This window comes from Pseudopodoces humilis, chromosome 13, assembly GCF_049639895.1.
Source record: "Pseudopodoces humilis isolate 2021_Gansu_Grassland_sample_001 chromosome 13, ASM4963989v1, whole genome shotgun sequence".
NCBI classification, from domain to species: domain Eukaryota; kingdom Metazoa; phylum Chordata; class Aves; order Passeriformes; family Paridae; genus Pseudopodoces; species Pseudopodoces humilis.
In genome coordinates this window covers 3741843-3765039 of record NC_142212.1, presented here as the reverse complement: position 1 = coordinate 3765039, position 23197 = coordinate 3741843, and the positions used below count along the sequence as shown (strand labels likewise).

Here is a 23197-nt window from a genome sequence, read left to right as displayed (position 1 = left end):
AATTGGATTTTAGGTGTGTGTTGAATGGAGCTGGCAAGCAGCTTCTTGGGAATGTTAAAAACAGTGACAAGTAAATACAATTAACATTGAAGCATGTTCTTCATCTGGCTAGACATAGAAAGTAAACCTGCTTTTACAAATGTTTTTATCCAATAACACATTTTGCCAGCTCAGTTTCCACATAAAATAACATCACCCGTATTTCAAACAGCTTTTTAGCATAATATGTTTTCATACAAATAAATCATGGGGTTATAGATTCTGAAACAGGGAAAAAAATGTTCCATCAAGTAAAACAGGATTAGTTAGGCAGAAAAATTTAACTCAGAGAGATGAACAGGTAGAAAAAATTGTATACTCGAACAGTAATTTCCCCTTACAACAACTGATCCTTCAGACTTATCCTTACCTTAGGGTAACTCAGGAAAAGAAGGGAATTGAGGTGAAACAGCTCCAAGTTACCCACAAGAGAGTACTGAAATGTTCCAGACTCCTAAAATAAGGATCCTGGCTGCAGCCCCTCCCAAGGCTGGTGTTTCTCTGGGGGGTTGAGCTCTCCCTTCTCTCTGGCTCAGGGTTTAGCTGGGGGTGTAGGGGTGCAGCTGAGGGGTCCCTGTGTCCCCGCAGACGATCAGCTCTTCCGCTCCGTGGAGGGCCGGGCTGCCTCGGACGAGGAGGAGGAGAAGTGGGCAGGAGAGCGGGACCCCCAGCTGGAGCACGGGAAGAAGATCCTGGCCAAGCTCCCTTGCTGTGGCAGTGGGTAAGTTTAATTCATTAATTAATGTACTTTGAGCCCTTTGCAAAGATAATTTCACAACATGTGGCTGCAGTCAGGAGCCTTTTGCCCATCCTTTGTGGCACATGGGGAGCAGCCTGCTGGATATTCCCACCAAGCCCTAATTAGTGTCAGCAAAGATACTCATTTGTGACCTGTGCTGCCAAGAATTCCACAGGAAATCTGGTTTTTACAAACACAGACCTCTGTTGGGAGGTCTCACTAACTCTTTTCTCTTAATGATGTGTGTAGATGTGATGAAAAGTCGTGGAGAAATCCGCTGTCCTACCTGGAGAGCACTGACGGGAAGGACCCTGTGGAGCTCCCAGGGAGAATCTCCCCCCTCACAGAGCAGACAGAACTCAAGGGCCACCAAGAGAAAAAACTGGAAACAAACGTGGAAGAGGTAACAGGTGCCAAACAGAGTGTGAAAGAGTTGTTTGTGCATCTTTGGGGAGCTGCATCTATATATGTTTGTATTTTATTCTGGCCATTCTGCTCTCTGTTGTTGATGTTTCTTGTTGTGCTGTAGTTTGTCAGCTCAGACATCTCCTGCTTTCCTCCAACACCTGCATTTCTACTCCTGTTCCTACCCAAAACTGCCTCTGGAGGATGAGATATACCCCAGGCCCTTCAAATACTGTCCTTGATTTACTGAGATTCCCCAGAGGTGGATGAAACACTCCCCATATCCTAAGGCATCCAACACCTCTGGAAGCAGAATAACTTTTCAATAAATCCCTCAGGCTGGCTGAGACTCCCTGTTTTGGAGTCAAGTATCCTATTTACTATGTGTTTTTCTTGGGTTTAGGCTGATATATTTATATCATAAATATAAATCTAATATATCAATAATATAATAAAATGGGAATAAAATTAGTTCTCAGGTTTAGTGTGTCCAAATCCCTTGAGCAGAGGTTACAACCACACTATTTAAAGCCCCAGTGCTGTATCCCAGCAGTCCTGTGTGATCTCACTATTTAAATTCTGCAGACTTCAGCCCCTGATGGGTATAGATTGAAGTGCCAGCAATCTTCCTATGAAACAAAAATAGTGCATTGCCCTGGTCATTCAGTATTTTACCCATTCTTTAAACAGAGCAGAAAACTTCCAGTAGTTCTGGAAGGATTATGTGAATCAGTGAAATATTTAAAGTAAGGGTAAAATATTTAGCTTCTTCACATGTTGCCATCCTTTGTGTTTTAACAGTGTTTCATATCATTTTCTCCCTTGACTAAATTAAATTAAGAAGTTTACTTGTTAGGGGAGAAAAAAAATTAAAACCAGAGTAAAATCCTATTTCTGCCTCACAGAATTTTCAGTATTCAATGGCCATTTATCCTTGAAATATTCTTTACAGAAGCATGAAAATTCCTTCTCTACTGCTTAGCATCAGATCAGAGGAAAAAACTACCTGCAGGTAGTGCCAGTTTTCTTCTCATTTTTTTCCCCATTCTGAGGTGCTCATCTTCTTCTACAGCATCATTCTCCCCTCTTTTTCATCTCTGCTGGTGGATATTAGTTCTGTGCAGCTTGTCTGGAAAATCACCATTATCAACAGATTAATACAAAATTCCAGAGGAAAAATGGAACCTGTTACTCTTGATTTAGAGGCAAGCAGAGAGGTGAAGGAGCCGTAGTGCCAACTCACTGTGACATGAATTAAATAGCCATAGGATGAATCATTTTTGATTCCTGTTAGGAAATTTATTCTTAAGCCCTTTTGTATTAGCCAGCAGTTATAGGGGAGGAATTTGCTGCTACAAAACAGACAAGTTAATAAAAAATCCCTGTCAAAAAGGTGGCTCTCCTTGCCATCAACAGAAAGCAAATAGGAAGACTGAGAAATTCTCTCTCTCAAGCACCTGGCAAATAAATACATTGGCTTAATAAATAAACCACCAACACTTTGTCTGAAGCCGACAGAAGTGCCCTATCCACTGCTGTATATGCTTCTGTTTGTGGCTGCTCAGTGTGGAAAATCAATTAACAACGAGGCTAACAAGCAAGAGACTCAGCAGGCAAGTGAGGGGCAGCACTCTCAAATACTCATTAATAATTGCTCCAGCCTGAGATTTGTAAAACCAGAGGATGAGGGAGTTCTGAGATTTGTCATCTCTACAAAGTTCTACTTTCCAACAGCCCAACACTTAAAAACAGCTTCTGCTGAAGACAGGGTGGTGACCTGGGGATGATAGATGGGGAGAACATGAGTGAAGTCTAAAAATAAAGTGTTGTGCTGCTGAGTGTAGTGTTACAAAGAAATGCCAATTATTTTCTATACGAGCCTGCATGCAAGCTGCCAGCTTCATTAAAAAGGCAATTAGTTTATGAACTGCCATACAGGGTCAAAGGAGAAGTTCATCCCAGTATCTGGAGAAAAGCAAGAAGAAACAGTGGAGAGGTTGTTCCTCTTGGTGTTCCTCACCTGGTTCCCACTGCACCGGGGACTGACACATCTTGTCTCACTGAATGCACAGACGATTGCTCTGTAGGAGCTGCAAGGCAAAGAGATGATCATGGGGAGGGCACACAAATTAGTTTTGCTTTATAGAGGACAACAGGAATGCAAAAGGGGAGAAAGCTGACGTAGCAATGATAATATTTAAGTATAAAATATATAAAAAATTTAGTATTTAAAATCCCTGAGTGACCTGCCTGCACCCAGTGAGGAATGAACTCCCCCTGTGCACAAGAGCAAAGCACTGACTTCCTAACAACTCCTGGTATCTCACTTTATGGAGCACATTAAACCACAAAAGGGGGAAAACTCAGCTTTGCAGTCCTTGGGCAAGAAAGGAAAAGCTCCAGTGCCTTCAGTTGGCTGTGTTTTGTGCAGGTGAAAGGCCCCGTGCTCGGGGAGCTGCAGCAGAAGGTGGAGGAGGCAGAAGGGCTGAAGATGGAGCTGCAGATGTTGGAGACAGAGAGGGTTCGGCTGTCCCTGGTGGAAGAGAAGCTCATGGATGTTCTGCAGCTTCTCCAACAACTCCGAGACCTGGTATGGTGAGAAAGCAGTCCTGGGACTGAAAACTGGCTTTTGTAGTCCTTTCCAAACTAAGAATGTGGTCATCCCTTCTACAAAGTACAAAATTCTTCACAGCAGGACAGAATTTTACATGTGTGTGGCCTGGGAACTGGCTGGCGCTTGCAGAAAGCCTTTAGACTCCTTTGGCTGGCTTTCTAAAAGCCTAGAGATCTCCTTGGAGCTGAGTCTTCAAGCTCATTACCCTCTAAACCAAAAGTGAGGGCAAATGAGGAAAACAAAGGAGTAATCAGGAAGATTCCAGAACGTGTATTTTTCCTTCTAGAACAGGACCTTTGTTTAACTGCATGCTTATGTAATTCTGAGTCAGTATTAAAGAGATAAAACTCCCAGGAGTGTTTGGCAAGAATCCCCTAATCTCTGATGGGCTGTACCCAAGAGAAAAGAAACCTTACCCATCAGAACATGGGGGTTTAGGTGTCACTTCTGCAGCACATTCACCTTCATGTCTGAAATACTTCATTCACAACAGAACCTACCACCTAGCAGTGACTGTCCAAAGGCACACACACATCCTGTCAGGACTAATAAAACCTCACACTGTGTTGCTGAGGCCATGAGAAATCCTCAAACTGCTCCTTACTCTGCCCCAGTCCCTACTGGGGCAGCCAAGCAGATGGAAGAGGCCCCAGTGCCAGGGAGCAGGGCAGCTCTGCCTGGAGGTGACAGCATCTTCCTCCCAAAATTGCTCCCTTCCACTTCCTGAAGTTTTAGCAAGAACAGCCTGTCCCTGCAGACAGGGGCTCCCGAGGCAAGACCATCTCCCAGAAAGCACGGGAGTGTCCTGACAGCAGATTAGGAGAGTTTGCTTTTCCAGGCACATTATGTAATGTCCCACCAGATTTCTTATGTAAAACCACCACTGAGAGAGACCATCCAAACCCTGAGTAGTTTTTACAGTGCTCTCACTTTGGCTAATGTTTGTTACATCTCAGATCCAGCCCTGCCCCAGGACATTTGCTCTGTGCTTCAGCTGACTCTGAGAAGACCTTTCCCAAAATAACCCCACCAGGTCCAGCTCACCTTCCCCACAGACCTGGCAGAGGACTCAAAGAGCTTTTGCTCTGCTTGCCCTCCTTGCCACCTACAGCTGCTTAGGCACACACTCTGGAAAATTCTATATTTTCCACTGAATAATTGTTACTTCTCTTTCCACAACAGGAATTAGGGGCTGTAGGTTTTACAACCCCCTACAAACTGCTGTCTGAGCAGGGTTTAAGATGAATTTGCCTTATTGAAGATAAGGCAAATATCAAGTCTTGTGTTAATCAGGATTCAGTGTCATTTTGTTTTAGTTTCCAAATGCAAATACCCTGCACACAGGTTCTGTTGCATATCTGTAAACTGGTGAAGGACAGATTTATGCCATAATGTTGTTTTATTTTTTAAAGAACATATCTAAACGAGCCTTGGGGAAAATCCTGCTGAGCACTTTGGAATCCTGCCGTGACCCCCAACCTGGTAAGAAAAGAAATCACATCTAAAGACCAAGAAGCATGAAAAGTGTCCTTTTGGGACAAACTCTGGGTAATGCACAGATGGATAGAAAAAGGAAATTTCAACTCCTGGGGTACAGCCTGGGGAGAAGGAGGTAGTTTGCAAGAAGATTACCTATAGAAAGTGATGCTTTCTAGTCTGTGACACATCAAAAAACCACATCCAGGGTGCTTTTTTAGTCAGGTTTTAATTAAAACTTGGCCTCTGGCTGGTAATTCAGCATCCTGCAAATGTTTTTAGGGTTTCATTGATACAGGAAAGTGGAAAAATGACCAAGTATGTACTGCATCTGTTTCTCAGGTTTGCTAGCCCAGTGTGCTGTGTTCCTCTGCTGCAACACAAAATTTACCCATCAGAACAGTTCTGTACAGAAACCAGATCAAACCTGCACTCCTCTGATAACAACATTTCCTGATCCTTGTGTGAAAATTAAACTTGCAAATTCCTGTCCCTGGCCAATGGTCTGGAGCTACCTTTGCAGGAACCGTGCAGGGACCACAGCCCCAGGGCTTTGGTTTGATGCCTTTATTCCTATTAGCAGAGCATTTGTACTTCCCTCCAATGAACATCCTGTCCCGGGAACACGGCTTGGAGGTGCTTTTAATAGGCAGGCAGCAGGCAAAGACAAGGTTAGAAAAGAACAAATGTGGCCTGGGGGCTCGGTTTTGGAGAATATTATTTACAGGGATTTAGGGAGAATAGCATGAGAACCCTTCTGGGGTTTGCAGTTTCAAAGCCTGATTTTCCTTGTGCCCAGCAATCCAGGGCACAGGCAGCCCAGAGCCAAACTGTGCTCTTCAGCTGCAGAGGGAGCCCAGAAAAGAGGGCAAAGACACACTTTTGTGGGCAAAGACACACTTTTGTGGGTTCCAGGACACCAATACAGAGAGAAACCACAGCTGAGCCGTGGGTTTGATGTTCTCCTGGGAGAACAGAAGATTGTTTGGACCCACAGCGCAGTGTCCAGAAGGTGCTGCCACTTATCCTGCACAGGAACAGGGACTCCCAGGGATGCTGCTCAGAGTTCCTCCCTTTCTAACAGCAGCACAGCTCAGCTCCCTGAAACTCCAGCAGGTGCTGCTCTCTGTCCATTCTGCATCAGCCCTGCCATACCCAGCTCAGCCTCTCTGCTTTCCACTGTCTGGCCGAGCACCTGGGGAGAGTCCAGCAGCTTTTTCCCGAGTCTTTGTACTCAAACGTTTTTCTCTGACAAGCCAAAGTGGGTGGCTGGGTTGGCAATGGTGATATGAAATAGTCTTTGTTCACACAAGAACGTGAGACCTCAGGGGGCAGGGTCTGAAGCAAGAGAAGAACAGAGAAGACAGCTGAACCCAGGTTTGCTCATGTTTTTCATGGACAGGAATTCATTATTTGGTCACAAATTTAGACATTTTATTGAAAGGGCACCTATGAAGAAAAGAGCCTTTTGTGATTGTGAAACTGCAACTTCCTTGCTTTGTTCAAATGCTAATGTTTGCAATTTTCTTCCCCAAGGCAAAGCCCAGCTGTTGGAAGTGCTGAACACCCTTCAGCAGGAGCTGGCCGCCTGTGAACTGTTGCACAAGCAGCCCATGGAGCAGGCACAGAGCCCACGGGCCCTGTCCAACCCCCTGGTCATCTCCTGCTGAGCCCAGCCAGCCCCAGGACAGCTGGAAGGAGGAATGAAGGACATTTGTCCAGCCCAGCCAGGCCTGGACTGGCCAGGAGCGAGGAGTGACCCCAGGGAAGAGCAGCAGCCCTGGGCTGAGCACAGCCCTGCCTTAGCTGGACTGCAAACCCCAGCCCTGGGGTGCCCTGGGGTGCCCTGGGGTGCCCTGGGGTGCCCTGGGACTGGGCTGGCACCAAACTGTGCCCAGCAGCCTCACCTGACCCACAGCCATTTACAGCCCTGGGGATGCTGGGGCTGGCCACAGTCTGCAGCCTCTGTGGAAGCCCCACTCCAAAGCCAAGTGTTACCCCTGGATTTGTTATCCCTTACCCTACAAGTGACAAACTGAATGATAAACACACCCAGGAGTGTGTGCCAGCAGTGCAGGTTTTAAGGGCTCTGTGTTTCTCACTCAATTATTCACCTTATTTAACTCTGAAGCTAGATTATTTTATTGCTCTGCTGAATTTTATATTGGCAATTATAGAGGTGCCTTAGGAATATGCAGCAGCCTTTCCTGTCAACAGTCAGATTTTACATAAAAAGTTAAATTTAAATGCTTGAAGAAGATCCAAAGCACTCTTGTTCCCAAGGTCTCAGGGAAAGGAAGGGCTGAAAAATTCACTTTGCTGTCGTTCTGTGTTAGCAAACAACCCATGCAGTGCACAAGTGAGTTCTCAAGTTTAATTTCCCTCAATGCAGCTGCACAGACACAAAATTAGCCCCCACATTCAGGCCAATTAATGTAAAAGGGCTGGGCCTAATCATGGTGCCATGGAATGTTTTAATCTGCAATAAATAATTCCTGGGGCAACAGTTAAAAAAAAAAAATAGGTTTCTTTCAAGGTGCTTTTGCTGTGTCATTCACCTGCCAAACAGGCAGAATTCCTAAAAGAGCCAGCTGAATTCATGTTATTGAAAAGATGCACTGTGGATCTTTTAAGAATGTGAAATTATTTGCCTGAGATAATGCCAGCGATGAAGTAAGATCATTCCACTGTACATGTATGATTTTTTTCCTAGAAAATGGTTTTCATACAGGAATAAGGTCCACAAGGCAAGATGGAGAATAAGATTTCCATTCCTTTCCATTCAGAACACACTGTGCAGCTCACACACACCTCCATTAAAAATTGTGGCACATTTGAGCCACACTGGGAACAAGAATTTGTATTATTTTCATTTCATTTTAAAGGAGAAAAAAAAAAAGGGATTATGCAAACAGGGAAACAAACTCTACTCTATGGTGATTTACCTCATTGGGGTTCTTTTTGTATTTGGGGGGTTTTTTTTGTGGTTTAGCAGAGGAAGATTTTAAGAATAGATATATATATTGTTAATGAACATTTTTCTTATAGATACATTAGACAGGACATATATACATAGAATAATATTCACCCTCTAAGAAAGAAAACTGTCTTTTAATGCTAAATATATTACTAACAAGATACCAGAGCATAATATACTATGAGTAGAACTGATGGGATTTTGGTGTGTTTTTCCCATGAGCCAGACATGCAAACTGAGCAGAGGCAGAGATTTGTAGCAAAAGCTCTGTTCAGCTGCAGCAGTGGTGGGACTGGAGGCAGCACAGAGGTAACTGGCCCTGTATTCTGCAAAGGGGACCTCCCTGCTCCAAGTTTGGTTTTATTCATAGAGATTAATCAGAAATGCCACAGGGTTTGAAGGAGAAGAAAAGGAAAAATAATTGCATTCACTAGGAAACAAATTGGAACATCCAAAGTAATGGAGATGATGAGTAAAGGCAAAAAGCAAATCATGGAAGCAAGAGCTCAGGCAAAGCACTCTGATCTCAGAAACATGCTTAGATCCTTGGTGATCTAATGATCAATGAAAGGTCCTTAAAACAGCATAAAGTGCCACTGAAGGGAGGCAGTGAGCAATACCTAATGGGAGGGGGAATCCCAGGGATTTCTCTTTCCTCATCCTTTTAGCTGAAGACACCTCGTATTTCAGAGCAGTTCACAGGATGACTCCTCTTTAAAAAAAATGTAAAGCAAAGCTGACAGATTTTCTCTAGTCATAAACCCTGAGCAGTGCCCTTCAGCTGGAGCAGCTGAAGGTGCAGAAATGGCCAAGGCAGGAGGCAAACACTGAGTGATTTCAGAGCTGCTGATAAGAGAGGATGGGGAGCTCTCCTTCTCTCATTGCAGGCTCTGGTTTCCCTGTCAGAGACAGAGATGCTGTGGCTGTGCTGTGCCTGCATTTATCAAAACTGATGAGGAAATAAATTGTAAATAACCTCCAACCAGCTCCACCAAATGCAGGAAGTTTCACTGAATGCAGTCATCAACACTGGGCTAGAGACACCAAATGAGGGCAAAGAGATAATTAGATAATGCAGGAAGAGGCTTGCAGCATCTTCTAATGAATGTACAGTTCTCCTCAGAGGAACTGCTGCTTATTTATACCCTGCTGTAAGTGACCATGTGATTAATTCAGCTAGCAACTTGATCAAACTGACTTTCCAAATTGTTGGTATATCAGCATTCAGTGATAGGAAATAATAGGATTAGCACAGCAGCATTTTCAGCTCTTGAGATTTTATCACAGGTCACACTATATAAAGGAATTATTTAAGAACCCAAGGCACTTGATCAGCTTTCATTAGCAATCTGCAGCCTTAAGAACCAGGATAGCTCAAAATATTAAGCCTATTAAAAAAAAATAAAAAAAATAATATCCTATATTGCTTTGAAATGCAGATATCAGGGTTTGAGGATGCAATGCAAGAACTGGAAACTAGGGCTGGCAATAATGTTATCTCACATCCTGCAGCAAACACTGTGTGGCTGCAGAGTTGGAGAATGTTCAGGACTGACCTCCCAACCCCAGGGCAGCTCTGCCCTCTGACATCTCCTCCTGGGTGAAACATTCCCGACAATCCAGCTGCTGGCAGCAGGAACTCAGCAGAACAGGATCAGATCTGTCTGCAGGGACTTTCTGGGGCTCTTCATGGGTGATCAGGAGTCTGGGCAAACTCTCCTGCAGTTCACTGTGCACAGCAAACAGCTGGGCACATCTGCAAGGGTGGGCCCCACAATCGGTGTGTAAACCCAGCGTTAGTGGGGCAGGAGCAATGGCACTGGAGCTGCTCTCACTGGAGAAAATTAATTCATCACTGCACAGATACCCAGTCAACTGGTTTATTTCAAAACCAATGGAGTCATAGCTTTGTAAAGGACAGTATAAAAATAACCATTGTATCAATTATGGACAGTGAGTGAAATTCTGCAATGAGTTCCCACAGTAAACTCATCACCTGGGCTTTCCCAATGTAGTCTTTGACATCAGACACTAATTAATATCTAACTCATCTCTCCAAGAACAGCTGCTCAGTGTGGCCATAAAGTTCAGTGTCCTGCCTTCTACATTTCCAACTCTTCAAGCAGAAAATTAGCTAATGATTTTAGCTGATCTTATTTGTCACCACTCCCTTAAGCAAGGACCACACCACAACACTCTGAGTGCTGAACAATCTCACACCTTTCACAACCCTACTACAGCTGTTCTGCAATAAACTGGTAAAGATTAATGCTTAAACACCTTTAGCAGGCTTGCCTAAAGAGTTAGCAGAGCATTGGAACAAGGTCAATCATGGATAGCTCTTTGTCACACTGGGAATTCAACAAACAGCCCAAACAGCTGGAACAGAGCAGTGAAATAATCTGGAACTGAGGATACCACATGCCACCATTTATACCAGGAGAGGAGGGGCTGGTTTGGACTACCTTTAGCCTGGTCCAAGCACTGAAACCCCATTAGCACAAACCCCAGGTATTTCCAGAGTGAATACTGCAATTTAATTTAATATAAAAGGCACGCATGGAAAATAGAGAGCAGGAGATCTGCTCTGACAGCTCAATCCCAATCCTAAATAAAACATTCCCATAAATGCAGTGTTGTGTTGTGCCTGCCTGCAGCACTGGATTGTATTTTCAATGACAGTGACTGTGCATAAAGAGCTAGAAAAAGACCTGCTTTTCATTAGAGCAAAGCAGGCAAGGCAGAGATGGGCACAGAGCCTCCAGTTTTCCCAGCCCAGAGCTGTCTAAATCCAAACTGACCATGAATATTTTCATGAACCCTCTGAGTTCCATAAAACACAAACATGTGGGTTAAGGCCTCTGATTTAGACAGATCCCTTAATACACACATTTTGTACCTCAGATTTATTTGTATCTTGGAGACAACAGAAAATAATTTCCTAAAAATAAATCAGTATTTTGTTCTTTCAGGTAATTCTTTTGAATTGAGAAATTACAGCTCAAGAGCCGATTCGGGGTATGTTCAACATTGGAGAATAAAATAACTTGGATGACACCTAGTGGGAAAATAAGCAATCACTGGGTGAAATTCTGAATGGGGGAAACGGCAAAGAGAGAGGTTCTTTGTGAGAACAGGTGGGAGGAGAGAGAATTTCGTGATAAAATGGGAGAAGTACAATTTAGGAGAAGAATTTCCTAAATGACAAGACTTTATCTGCCTGCAGAATAATCTGAGGAAATGGGATTTTTTATTTGGAAGAGGCAAAACCCCATTAGGCAAAATCACGATAAATGTGCAGCAGGAAAAAATATGGACAGGAGGAAACTCTGAGTCCTCCTATGTGGAAATACTCAGAAGGCTTTGACAGCCAATTCTGCAGAGTGAAGTAGGTAAGAGGAATATTTTGGCCTTCAGGCAACAATAGCTCCTGATTTGAGAGAAGTTTTTCTTTAATTCATTTTTGCCAACAGTATTCCTTGATGTGAGAATGAATTTTGTGAATTTTTTATCCTCCTTCTTGCTTATTTGTAGAATTCATTAATTACCAGTGACTCACATCCAAATTACAAAGCTGTATTTTGGTTAGTCTGCTCTCACCAACCTATTTGAAAGTACAAAAGAACAGAATTAATCAAGATGAGAGGTTTTAAATGAGAAGCTGTCCATTTGCAATGTGAGGTGGGCAGTTTTTTCAGCACTGGAGATGGAAGCAGTGCTTGAGAAAACTGCTTTTCTAGGTCAAGAACAGGTCACTGACAGCAATAAATGACTATAACTCCTAAAAAGTGTCTAGAAAAGATACTGGCATCTTCTGCCTGAATTTGCTCTCAGCAGGTCATGTGTTTGATCTGCACTTTTATCTCCAACTAGAAGTTTTTATCCTGAGCCACAAGGAAAGCAGTAATCTCTCAGCCCTTTTCCCCCCTGAATAATCAGACACAGCCCCCTGGAACTCAGTGGAGAAGACAAGGGCTCCAAAGAAAGCTGATCCAGAGAAAAAGGCTTTCAGGGGAGAGGTGAGGAGAGAGGGGCTGTTTGGGAACCAAGAGTGTCCAGAAATCCCTTTCCACTGAGAGGAGACAGAGCCTCTCTCATTCACAAAAACTTCAGATGGATTCTCTCTGTGGACAAAAATACTTTCATACCCTAACAAGATTATAGCGGATTATAACTAATTTTTTTTATTTTTTTTTCAAATTGTCTCTTAATAAATCCTCTTAAACGAAGAGTCCTCATTTGGCCAACAAAAAGCTATAGCCCTAAAATCAGAAATGTAAATGCCTGGTGCTTCTGCCAGATACTCTGCACACCCTCACCTCCCCAGGGAGCTGGAGCACTGGCCACGGGCATGGCGAGTCAGCATGAGCAGCCACCTCTGACGGCCCCAGGGACACCTGGAGGAAGGTGGGAATATCTCTGAGGATAGCACAGAATGTAAGTGTGGATTCCAGGGGATTCCAAATGTTTTCAATGCAAAAGGATGCAGCATTTGACTTCACTGTGGGACAGGAAGGTTTTGATTCCGTGTGGCAGCACCCCTGAAGGCACAGTGGCACAGATTGTGCAGGCACAGGGGCACACAGACATTTATGAAATTCATGGATGTGCTTCCCAAAAGCAGTGAAACAATCCCAGGAGTGGAAGGACCTTCCTGTCATTAGCAGTCCACTCACAGGTCCAGCCATTCCACTCCTGACAGGCAGGTGAACTTCTCACTTCTCAAGGGAGGCATCACCCTCCTCATCTCATAGAAAAGATCAAAACTCAAACGGGCTTTGAAGTATTTTTATCTTTCCCCCCTGGCACTGTCTGAATTGCCTTTTCAAATGCTAAAGAGCAGAGATACACAATAAAGCATTTTTGTAAGGAAGTTCCTAATGAAGTTCAGGCCCCTGGAAACTCATTAGACCTAATGAAGAAAAGTTCTTTAAAAGTAAGTAAAAATTAGACAACAAGTGTTGCATCCCAAGAGTTGGTAGGGGAAGCTATCAGTGGCAAACCATGGGATGAGACCCATGTTTAGGAACATTCTCCCACAGCCCCTTGTTGTTTCTGTGTACCCATTTCCAAGTTACATCATTCTGGTTATGTCATTCCTTGTCCCTGCCCAAAAGTTATTTCATCCCTGCTGCCCACCCCAGTTCCAGAATATTCCTCGCTCTGGACTCCCCCATTGGTTCCTGTTCCCTGTTGCTCCACCCCTGAACCCTGGTTGGTTGTTATCCCTTGGCCCTGCCTTTGCCCTCAGCCCATTGGCCCGCAGTCCTGATGCTCCACCCATTCCTGGCTATATAAATCCCTGGACCCTCCTACGTTTTAGGTTCTTTGTCCCTGTTCTCCTTCAAGGTGAGGATAATAAACTCCCTAGGAAATCCACACAGAGAGCCCCTCTCATCTTTTCTCCTCGGCTCGGTGCACGAGTGTCCGGTGATAAGAGCTATCCCTTTCCCTGGAGACATCAAGCTCTCTGGAAGGCGGTGGTCTCGGCAGCTCCTGCCCTGTCACCATGAACAAGAATTGCTGCCAGGATAATTTATACACCAGAAGTTTCCTTCCCTCCCAGGAAGAGCCTGTTGTAAAGAGAGGACAGCTAAAAACCACAGCTCTGCTACACGTCTGCAACACGAAAACCTCACCTGGGCTTTGTTTCCAAAAGCAGAAAAGAGCTCCAAGCCTCTCCCCAAAACAATACTACACAGAAGTGGCCTGAATGAAGCACCAGATCCACAACCAGCTGGGTTTCCAAATGTCAGCTGCCATCACAGTTCTTGTGTGTTCATGGCTGGTAACTGAAGCAAAGCAAAACTTGGATCCAAAACTTGCACACCCAATCAGAAGTGAAAAGAAAATCCTGTTTTTGCTTTCCCTTCACACTGACATGGTATGCTTTGTTTAAATGAACAGATAAATGTGTATTATAAACCTGTATGATCCTAATGTACTGGCTTTGCAGCCAAATACACAAAGATCATTTCAGAAACCTTCCTTTCACTAGTTGGAGTCATCGTTTTTGAACATGGGTGACCCGAATAAAATACTATACTTTGTGTGACTTCAACACAATTTCTTCTGTTTCAGTTCAATGGCATTAATATTTCCTTTCTCTATTCCTGTCTTTCTCTATCCCTTAATGATGCCACCTATCATGGTTATCTTGATGTTATGGTATGCTTTTATGAAAGTTTTATTGAAAAGGTGAGAAGGCAGATACTAAACAAACCTGTCTGACTAATACAGAAAAACTCAATTTCACAGGCTAACTTCATCTCCCTCATCAGCAGCTCAGGGCCAAACTAACTTTTATTCCTGGAGATTTTTTGGAGGAAAAAAACCCCAAAAATCTCAGATTAGTTCTTCCAGATACTGTGAGATGCAATAGGGAAAATACATTAGGAATAAAACAAAAATCCCAAAGTGTTTCCTCTTGCCTGCAGAAAACACAAGACCCACCCCAAGCACTTTATGTCACAGCACAACCATAAATAGCAGCTTGCTCTGGCGTGCTGCCCCATCCTGCCCAGGAAAAAGCTCATCTTCCCTGCCACACTTCCTTGGGGACTCTGAGCACTCAGCCTGCGCTGACATCCACACTGCAGCACTTTGGCAGGCGGAGGGAAAGGGATCAAGAGGGATCAGACAGGGTAAGTGTCAGCCAGGCACCTCCCCAGCTCTCCTAGTTCTTGTTTCTGTTTGTGTTTGGGTTTCTTGCTGTTTCAATATTAAATCAGAAGAGATCATCTTTTCCATAAATGCCACCTAACTTTTTTTAGACAGCTGTCATAGTCTGTCCTTCTAAGATGATTATTTTGGGAAAAAGAGCTCCAGTAGATTTCTTGAGAAATCACAGATGAGTATCTAGATTCAGAGGAAAGATACTCAGAATAACTCACTGACAAAGACATAGGAGATGGTTGAGTCAGCTTCAGAAAGAAAGAAGATTTTCAGACATTTACAATTATTCAATCCCTTAAGGTTCATTTTGAAACCTGGTTTAAACACACAATTTTAACACTAGACCTATGAAGATATGGAAGCAGAATAGAAACCTTTGCCTAAAACTAAACTGTTTTTTCCCACCATATTGTGGTGACATTCTGTCCCAGAATTTTGATCAATAGTATTTTTTGTACAGATATGAAGGGAAAACAATGAACCAGAGAGGAAAGGGAAGAACTGTGTTCTGTCTTCAGTGTTTGTGCTGAAGTTGGTCTCTGTGGGACATATAGAAGCTAAAGATTTTATTCCAGAAACCTAAACCTGGGGAAGAAATAACTGCCGTGGTTCTGATAACTTGAGAGGCTCCCTGGAACAGAGGCTGGACAGAGTTAAAGGAATAAAGTAGGGGTTTATTAAAAGGCCTTTAAAGGATGCACCTTGGGCAGTCCAAGAGCCCAGATGTGGCTCCACCCAAGATGGACCATGGGTCACGAGTTTTCACACTTTTATAAGTTTTGGTCCATTTCATATGGGGGTTAATTGTGCAATTCCAGCTGCAGGTGATGCAGTCCCATCCTCCCAGACTGCTCTCCTCAGTTCGCTGCTGTTTGTACTTTTTGGGCCTGAAGCTGCAGCGGTGTCCTTGGTTCTGGGGCTGGGAAAGGATTGTTGTGTGTGCCTGAGCTGTGAGGAGAACTTGCTGACACTTTGTATGAAGTTCAGAGTTATATACTAATGCAGCACAGAATCTGCAAAATACAAAAGCTAAAACTTAAGGCATCAGTTCTGCTCTTAGAACCACTAATAAACCTATAAACCTCACTTATTGTCGTTTGTGCAGCTGGAGATGGAGCTGCTGGCCGTGCTGGGCTGTGCCCTGCTGTTCCCCGTGGTCCTGGGTGAGGATTGTCCATCCCTGTGCAGCTGCTGGTCCCTGGGGGAGGCGTGGGGGATGCACGTGGACTGCAGCTCGCGGGGGCTGCGCTCCCTGCCCGCCCTGCCACGCCTGACCCGCAGCCTGCACCTGCACAACAACAGCCTGGCCTCCATCCCTGCTGGAGCCCTGGACAGCCTGGGCCACCTGCAGGAGCTGCAGGTCTGGGACAACCCCTGGCACTGTGACTGTCACATCCTCTACCTCAAGCTCTGGCTGCAGGATTTCTCCGCGCCCGCCCTCGCCCGGCTCAGGTGCGCCAGCCCTGCTCATCTGAGGATGAAATCCCTGGGGCAGCTCACTGGGAATGATCTGGGCGTTTGTATGAGGCTTCTCCCAACCAAGTGTCTCCAGTTCTTCTGGTGGGACCTCATTTTAATTGCTGGAGTGATAATTACCCTTATTTTAGTGGCGCGGGCTCTGAAGATCTCCAAAAAGCTGATCTGCCAGCTCACCCTCGGACACAGGCGCTGGAGGAGGAACATCCCCAAAACACACAAGATACAGTGAGTGCTCTTCCCTGCCACCAGAAACTTCAAACTCCTCCACAACAGAAAAGCAAGAGCACTGGTAACACTGCTCTGAATAGTCAATGATAAAAAAGCTCAAAATCTGGGTCCTCAGGCAAGTTTGATTTAATTTTCATCCAAAAAGAAGCTCGGTGAGGTTTGGACAGGCAAGTTTCATACTGCTGCCATCTACTCATAAGAAGAGCAGTTTCCACTGATTTTTAAAAATCATTTAACTTAGTGCTTTCCCACTGAATTCTCAGCTCTCATAAAAAGATTTACACTCCCACATCCTACGCTTTTTAATACACAGAGAAGAACACCCAACTGTATTATTTTAACAACTCTTTTCTTACTCAGGCTCTGTGAGTTTAAAACCCATCACCATCTCTCGGTGTCCCAGTGGGCTTGGTAGGACCATTCCTGTGTGCAGAACAACTCAGCCACTTCTTCCTCAGGTTCAGGAGCTTTCTGCCACCAAAACCACCAAGATTATATACACTGGATACTGAATGTATCCCTTACTGAATACACTTAAAGATGAACTGGTAATGAGAATATAATCAGCAAAATGATTTTAAATCTTATTGAATTTCCTGGAGGGCGAACAACAATAAAGCATTCTATGTGAAACTGAAATAATGGGTGCTTATTGAACATACATATTGACCCAAATGTGATCTCCTTCTACGATTCTAAACATTTCTGATTAAATTTCTAAGACATTTCCAGAACTTGTCCTCTGGAGATAATTTTAGAATATTTCCCCTGCACTGAGCTTTTCAATTTTTTAAAAGACAACCAACATTCTGTGGGAATGCAGAATATTACAGAAGAAATGCACTCTGCCATCTCTCATGGAATTTCCTACATGATATTTCTTGTTTCCCCAAAATGAAATAAATCATTAACACTAAAAAGCTCTCTTCTGTTCCTATAAACCAGATATGCATAGAATAGTAAACTGTTTTACTACATGGCTTCAATGGTACAAATGTTTTTAAAATGAGCAATTAGCAAACATTTCTGCTTACACCAACCAACATATCGAATCAGATGCACAGAATACATCAAAAAAAGAATTGAGAGAACTTTTCTGTCCTTATAAGAGGAAAGAGAAGGGAATCTCTTCCATGGCAGTAGCTCACATTCTACCAAAACAGTGTTGTATTTAGAACACTTAGTCCATTTGGGTTTTATCTGGAAAAAAACCCCTCTGCAAAGGGGACAGATGGAGCTGACTGAGGGCTCAAAAGCAACACTCAGTGTTTATCTGGCAGGGCCACTGTGTCATGCTTAAGCCACACACTCCATCAAACTGCACAAAAACCACCACAGTTACTAACAATGTGCAAATGCAGGAAAATACATCAGCTATCAAAATGAAACATGCAAGCAGCACTCCCAAAATGGGTTTGGAGCACCCCAGAAAGTGTCACTGCGTCCTGCCTGCAAGGGGCAAACTGGTGGCTGTGTCTGCTTGCACAGTCTGGGAACACTGGTGTGACTGCTGGGATGATAATAAATAAAATAAAATAAAATAAAATAAAATAAAATAAAATAAAAAGTTATGAGGTTTGCTTCCACACTGGGCAGGACAGGTCATCAGAGTCATTGTTGCCCAAAACTTCACTGTAGCACACAGAGAAGGTTTGTGTGAACAGCAATTCTGGGTGAACAGCAGTTCTGTGTAGACTGAAACTCAATTAACGTGAAGAATATTTGCAGGTTTCCTTTATTAAATAGCACAAGATGTGAATCACCTTTTTGCCTATGAATTCTCTACATTTTGTTAACACTGGAGCAAACAGCATTGCTCAAGCTGAATTCTGTCCAGCTTCCTGCTTGCTTTCTGCCAGGCTGAATTCAGAGTTTATTCTAGGTCTGTTGTTTGAGCTCAGGCACCAGAGCAGTTTGCAAGGCTCCATCATCACAAAATGCTGCTCTCCTTTGTGCTACAGGGCCACCATCCTGACAGAACGTGATTATTATGATCAATGTGCTAACAGGCAGCTCTGGAGCTCCCTGAAACACCAGGCAGCTCATTCCCTAAGAACCACCCTGTCTCAGCTGAGGGCAGGCTGAATAAAACAGCTCAGCTCTGCCCAACAAAATAAAACAGCTCAGCTCTGCCCAATAAAAGTAGGAAATGACATGGCTTGGGGAATGGGGCCAGCTTGAGCCCTCCTGCCCTGGCACAAGCATATCCTTGCAAAAGAGAAGCAACAGTGCATGCCTCTGATGTAAGATGTTTTAGAAGAGATGCTTATTCAGAGAAAAACTGCAATGTTTTCACTAAAAAGTACCAACCACTGTTGTGGAGTCACTAAATTTGCATGATTTCCAGCCTGTCCCATGTTCTAAGGATGTTGGTATTTTAAGAACATACATTTCTCATGTGTTTCAACCCCACCTCCTGCAGGTGAAGGTTAAATGATGAATGAGATCTAGGTGTACTCGACAGCTTTTTTTCCCCCCATGAAGTAAAGAGGAAGAAATCTGAAAACTTTTTTTTTTAAATCACCCTGGAGTCTCACATGCTTTGAGAATGAGCCCAGCCTTTCCCAGGAGCTCTGGGCAGCTCCATGAGGTGGGTACATGGCATTTTTCTGTCCTGACAGTCTTCTCCTAAGTGTGAGTGTAGGAAGTAGATTTGATGGGCTTACATTCATATCCAACCTGAGAGGATTTTGACTGTAAACCTCTCCTAAGGTTTGCTCAGCAACCTACATAAAATCCATTCACACTAAATTCATTGTGCTCAAAGACTAAGCACAGCTTTGCTCTCAGGAACAAAATACTCTGCAAAGTTAGCCAGCTTGTTCTGTATTTATCATTTGGTTAAGTAGCTGTGAATTTAAGGATTCAGATTTAGTGGTCCCTTTCAAAGAATTTAACTACACAGCAAATGAGTAATGCAAAGTAAAATATTTCTTTCTGTTCAGTTAAACCCCAGCTATGTCATAGGAGATATGTCACATAATGACAGTAATTTTCCATATTAGTTGCATACCTTCTGCTTGCACTGACCAGATATGGAACTGCATTAAAAACTACTAGAATAACTCATCCAATAAAAAGATAAAAACTCACCCAAGGAAAGGTTTCCAACAGCAGAAAACCAAGACTATTCCTAGCCTAATAGGACAAGAAAAAAATAGCGATTTCCTCAGGTGAACAGGAAATTTTCTCCTATTTTTGAACTAGTAAACATAAACTGTAAGAACTAAACCCTAATTCAATGTACAAAATACATGCAGAATGCAGTGAAACAGGTTGTTGGTTGGTCTGTGCTGCCACTCTTGTATTCTAAATTAATTAACCAATGCACATTCATTCTCATGATGGTTGATGCACCCTAAATGCACTCTTTGGGGAATTATTAAAATAGAATTTGAGGCTTCACAAAACTTCTGTTGTTCCTGGATTCTTAAGGTCCACACACTTGCATGTTATGATTTACACCTGAATGAGAGGATTTTACTTTTGTTGCCAACAAGTGAAACTGAGATACTAACAGTTCCTACCTAATGGCTCCTTTGATGGTGCTAAGTTTACTGTAATGCTTAGTTTATTTTTCTTAATGCCTTTTCTCTCCAGAGTACAAAACAATTTCCCAGAGTGCTGCAGCTCTGTTGGTGGAACCCACGTAAATATTTTGCCACTACATTGACTCCAATGAAATTCAGATTATACTCAATAATGGATGTGTGACAACAAATTGCTGCAGTTGCATAATGGCCACATGGCTGCTATTTATACTTATTTATACTTCCCAGGGGCAATTTACTCCTGACGTGGCCTCTTCCCCAGCAGCACTTCCCAATGTTTATCCCAAGTGATGTCACAGCTACTGCCTGACCTGGCATCTTCATTTGTGGCAAAAGGAATGGGATGTGCCTGATGGAATTTTTCTCAGATTTCATTTGGCTTGGCTTGTCTGACCAGCAAGCATCCAGCTCTCGAGCAATCTAGAGTTATTTAAATTGAATGGTGCTGGTTTTGCATCAAGACATTCCCTGGGAAAAGTGGATTGAAACCTCTTCCCTCAGAATACTCTGAAAGAATAGGGCTACAGAAATACAGAACTTTAATCTTAGTCCAAGGGGAGAAAATTCTAACAAAGCCTTTCTTAAATGACCTTGATCTCTAGGGAAGGGAGTGTCAGCAGGGATGGATTGCAGCCTCCCTTTTCTCCTTGAATCATCCTTCTTGTCTCCTCTTCAGGAGTCAAAATGGTTTTACCTCTTAACTAATAATTTGTTTTTTGACAAAGATTCATAGATTGCCTCTTACAGAGAAGGACTCTGGAACCTGACACATCCAGATAAAATCCATCTTTGCAATCCTCTCCCATCAGCAGCGGTGCACAGCAGATGAAGGCTGTGGCAATGGCCACGCCACCAAAGGTTGCCCTCAAGGCAGCAGAGCATTTAGAACCGAGGGTATTTTTGACTCCCCTGAGTTTGCAAGGACACTGCAAACCCCAGTAATTTAATGTTCATATGCACTTACCAAAGCTGGATTACAGAAAGACAAATCCTAAAGCAGCAGCAATTACAACCTGAAGGAAAGGGGCAATGAAAGGACACAAATTGTGTGAGCAAAAACTCAGAGCCCCTAGAGGGATTCCTTTGCCCCCAGTCTCTGCTTTGTCCAGCTGCTCTGAAATTGGACCAGCATTGGCACCTAGAGGCTGCTACATCCGACAGGGACAGAAGTTCCCTGAAGTTTGTCACCCTTTCCAAGGCCTCAGTGATGGGCTGAGATTTTCCAAACAAGCTGCCAGTTACTGCCAGCTCTTCCCAGAGTTTCCATACAGATTTTCTGTTCTGAAGTGTCTGAAGGTGTAAGACAGAAATTGTTTTCTACTGGCAGAAACCTGGAGTTACAATAATTCTGGACACTGGGCAATACAAATCTCCACTTGTTTTCTTCACTGTGATTGATCATTTTTAGATGAGTCTGGAAATTTCTGCTACTACAACTGCCAAAGTCACAGATTAATATTTACACTGAAACTTGACAAAGGCTTTATTTCTTCTGTTTTCCTGAAGTGATGATGAACTTTGATATAAATTCAAATTAGACTAACATTTTTGTACTATGGCTTCATCCCATCAAAGTGCAATAAAACAAAAAATGAAAAAGTATATTAAGTAAAACAAAATAATATATTAAGTAAAACAAAAAAGTATATTAAGTAAAACAAAATAATGAAATCAAATCCCTTTGTGGGTCTTTTCCCCTGCTGTTCCCCTACCTAACTGAAGTGCAGCACCATAATTCTTAAAAGGCCCAAATATATTAAAACAACTTGAGCTCCCTCAGCAATCTGTACTGGGGAAAAGTTACCATCAAAAAATCCAGCTATTGTGACAATATCAGGGGTTCCCAAACAGACACGAGGAAAATGAAACCCCAGATTTTAGGATGTCTGATGAAAAGAATAAAGAGCCAGCAGATGCTCCAGATTTCCAGGTGTTTCTTTACTGAATCTTTAGCACTTTGTGCAGTATTTCATGGACATGCAGCCTCAGGCCAGCTGGTCAATCCCAGTTCATGTGCACCCTTGCTGCTCTGGGACTGGCTGCACTGGAAATGCCAGGCAGGAATCCTGGTGGGTGAAAATGCTGTTAAAGGTACCCAAAAACTCCCTGACTCTTCACTCCTGATGGTGCAGCTCCAACCGAGGTGATGCAGGTCACCAAGGAGCCCAGGGAACTGCACAGATCCCCAAAACAAGAGGACTGAACTGGCTGTGAGACCACATAAACCGAGGGGTTTAGTTTCATCAGCCACTCTTTAGTGTCTGAGACTGATTAGCAGCTGAGTTTAAGAAATCAGTTCTGTAATTGGCATGGCTCTGAAGTGTGTGTGTGTCCTCATACCCCATGAGATAAAACCTGTGTGCCATGACTGCCCTTCATCTCTAGAGAGCACAGACAAAGAAAAAAGGATGGGTGACTGAGATTGATAAAAGGCTCCAGAAGCCAAGCAGAGGAGGATTTGCACTTCATTCATTCAGAAGATGATTAAGCTGTGTATGTGAATGTAGCATTTCAAATGACAGAGGCCAGTCTCCACAACTGAGTCATCTGAAAGGAATTGGAAATAGCTGATAGTTTTTAACATTCAAAACACCTCTTCATGAATACAATTACAATTTTTTTTGTTATTCCCAGCTTGTTCTGGAACTTGGCTGGTAACAAACGGGACGCCTGTGCAGGGTGAGGAACACGTCACACACGACAAAGTCACACACTTTGCTGAACAGCTGCAGAACAGAAACTGTTCCATTGCCAGGAGTCACCATGAGGGAGACATTTTCAGTTTTTCCCACAGCAAGGGTAGGCTCTGCAGGCTTAGAAGTGCTCAATACAAATCCTTGGCGGGAGAAGTTTTGGGTGCCAAATTCATCCCTGTTTATTTGCCAGTAATTTCCCTATAACTTGACAGTTCTGCTGCCACCTGCACTACTACAGAAAAAGGACACCAGGCAGAGGCAAAATTTCTGCTAGAATAGGTCTAAGTGACATCACTTTCTGAGATTCCAGGAGTTCTC

At 43.4% G+C, this 23197-nt stretch overlaps 2 protein-coding genes across 2 annotated transcripts in view; both read left to right on the top strand.

Annotated features, from left to right (window-relative positions):
* Positions 1 to 8130, top strand: part of EFCC1 (EF-hand and coiled-coil domain containing 1) — a 35089-nt gene extending 26959 nt beyond the window's left edge. Inside the window, exons 4-8 of the mRNA XM_005531824.3 lie at positions 628 to 760; positions 1028 to 1181; positions 3615 to 3773; positions 5210 to 5279; positions 6810 to 8130. Of these exons, the coding sequence (XP_005531881.3) occupies positions 628 to 760; positions 1028 to 1181; positions 3615 to 3773; positions 5210 to 5279; positions 6810 to 6943 (650 nt within the window). The 3' untranslated portion in view covers positions 6944 to 8130. The remainder of the gene's footprint in view (positions 1 to 627; positions 761 to 1027; positions 1182 to 3614; positions 3774 to 5209; positions 5280 to 6809) is intronic.
* Positions 8131 to 14819: 6689 nt separating this feature from the next.
* On the top strand, positions 14820 to 17506 carry GP9 (glycoprotein IX platelet). The gene is made up of 3 exons (XM_005531825.3): positions 14820 to 14894; positions 16031 to 16629; positions 16993 to 17506. The coding sequence occupies exons 2-3, from the start codon at positions 16037 to 16039 to the stop codon at positions 17045 to 17047; spliced, it is 648 nt and encodes a 215-aa protein (XP_005531882.2). The 5' UTR covers positions 14820 to 14894; positions 16031 to 16036; the 3' UTR covers positions 17048 to 17506.
* The last annotated feature ends 5691 nt before the right edge of the window (positions 17507 to 23197 follow it).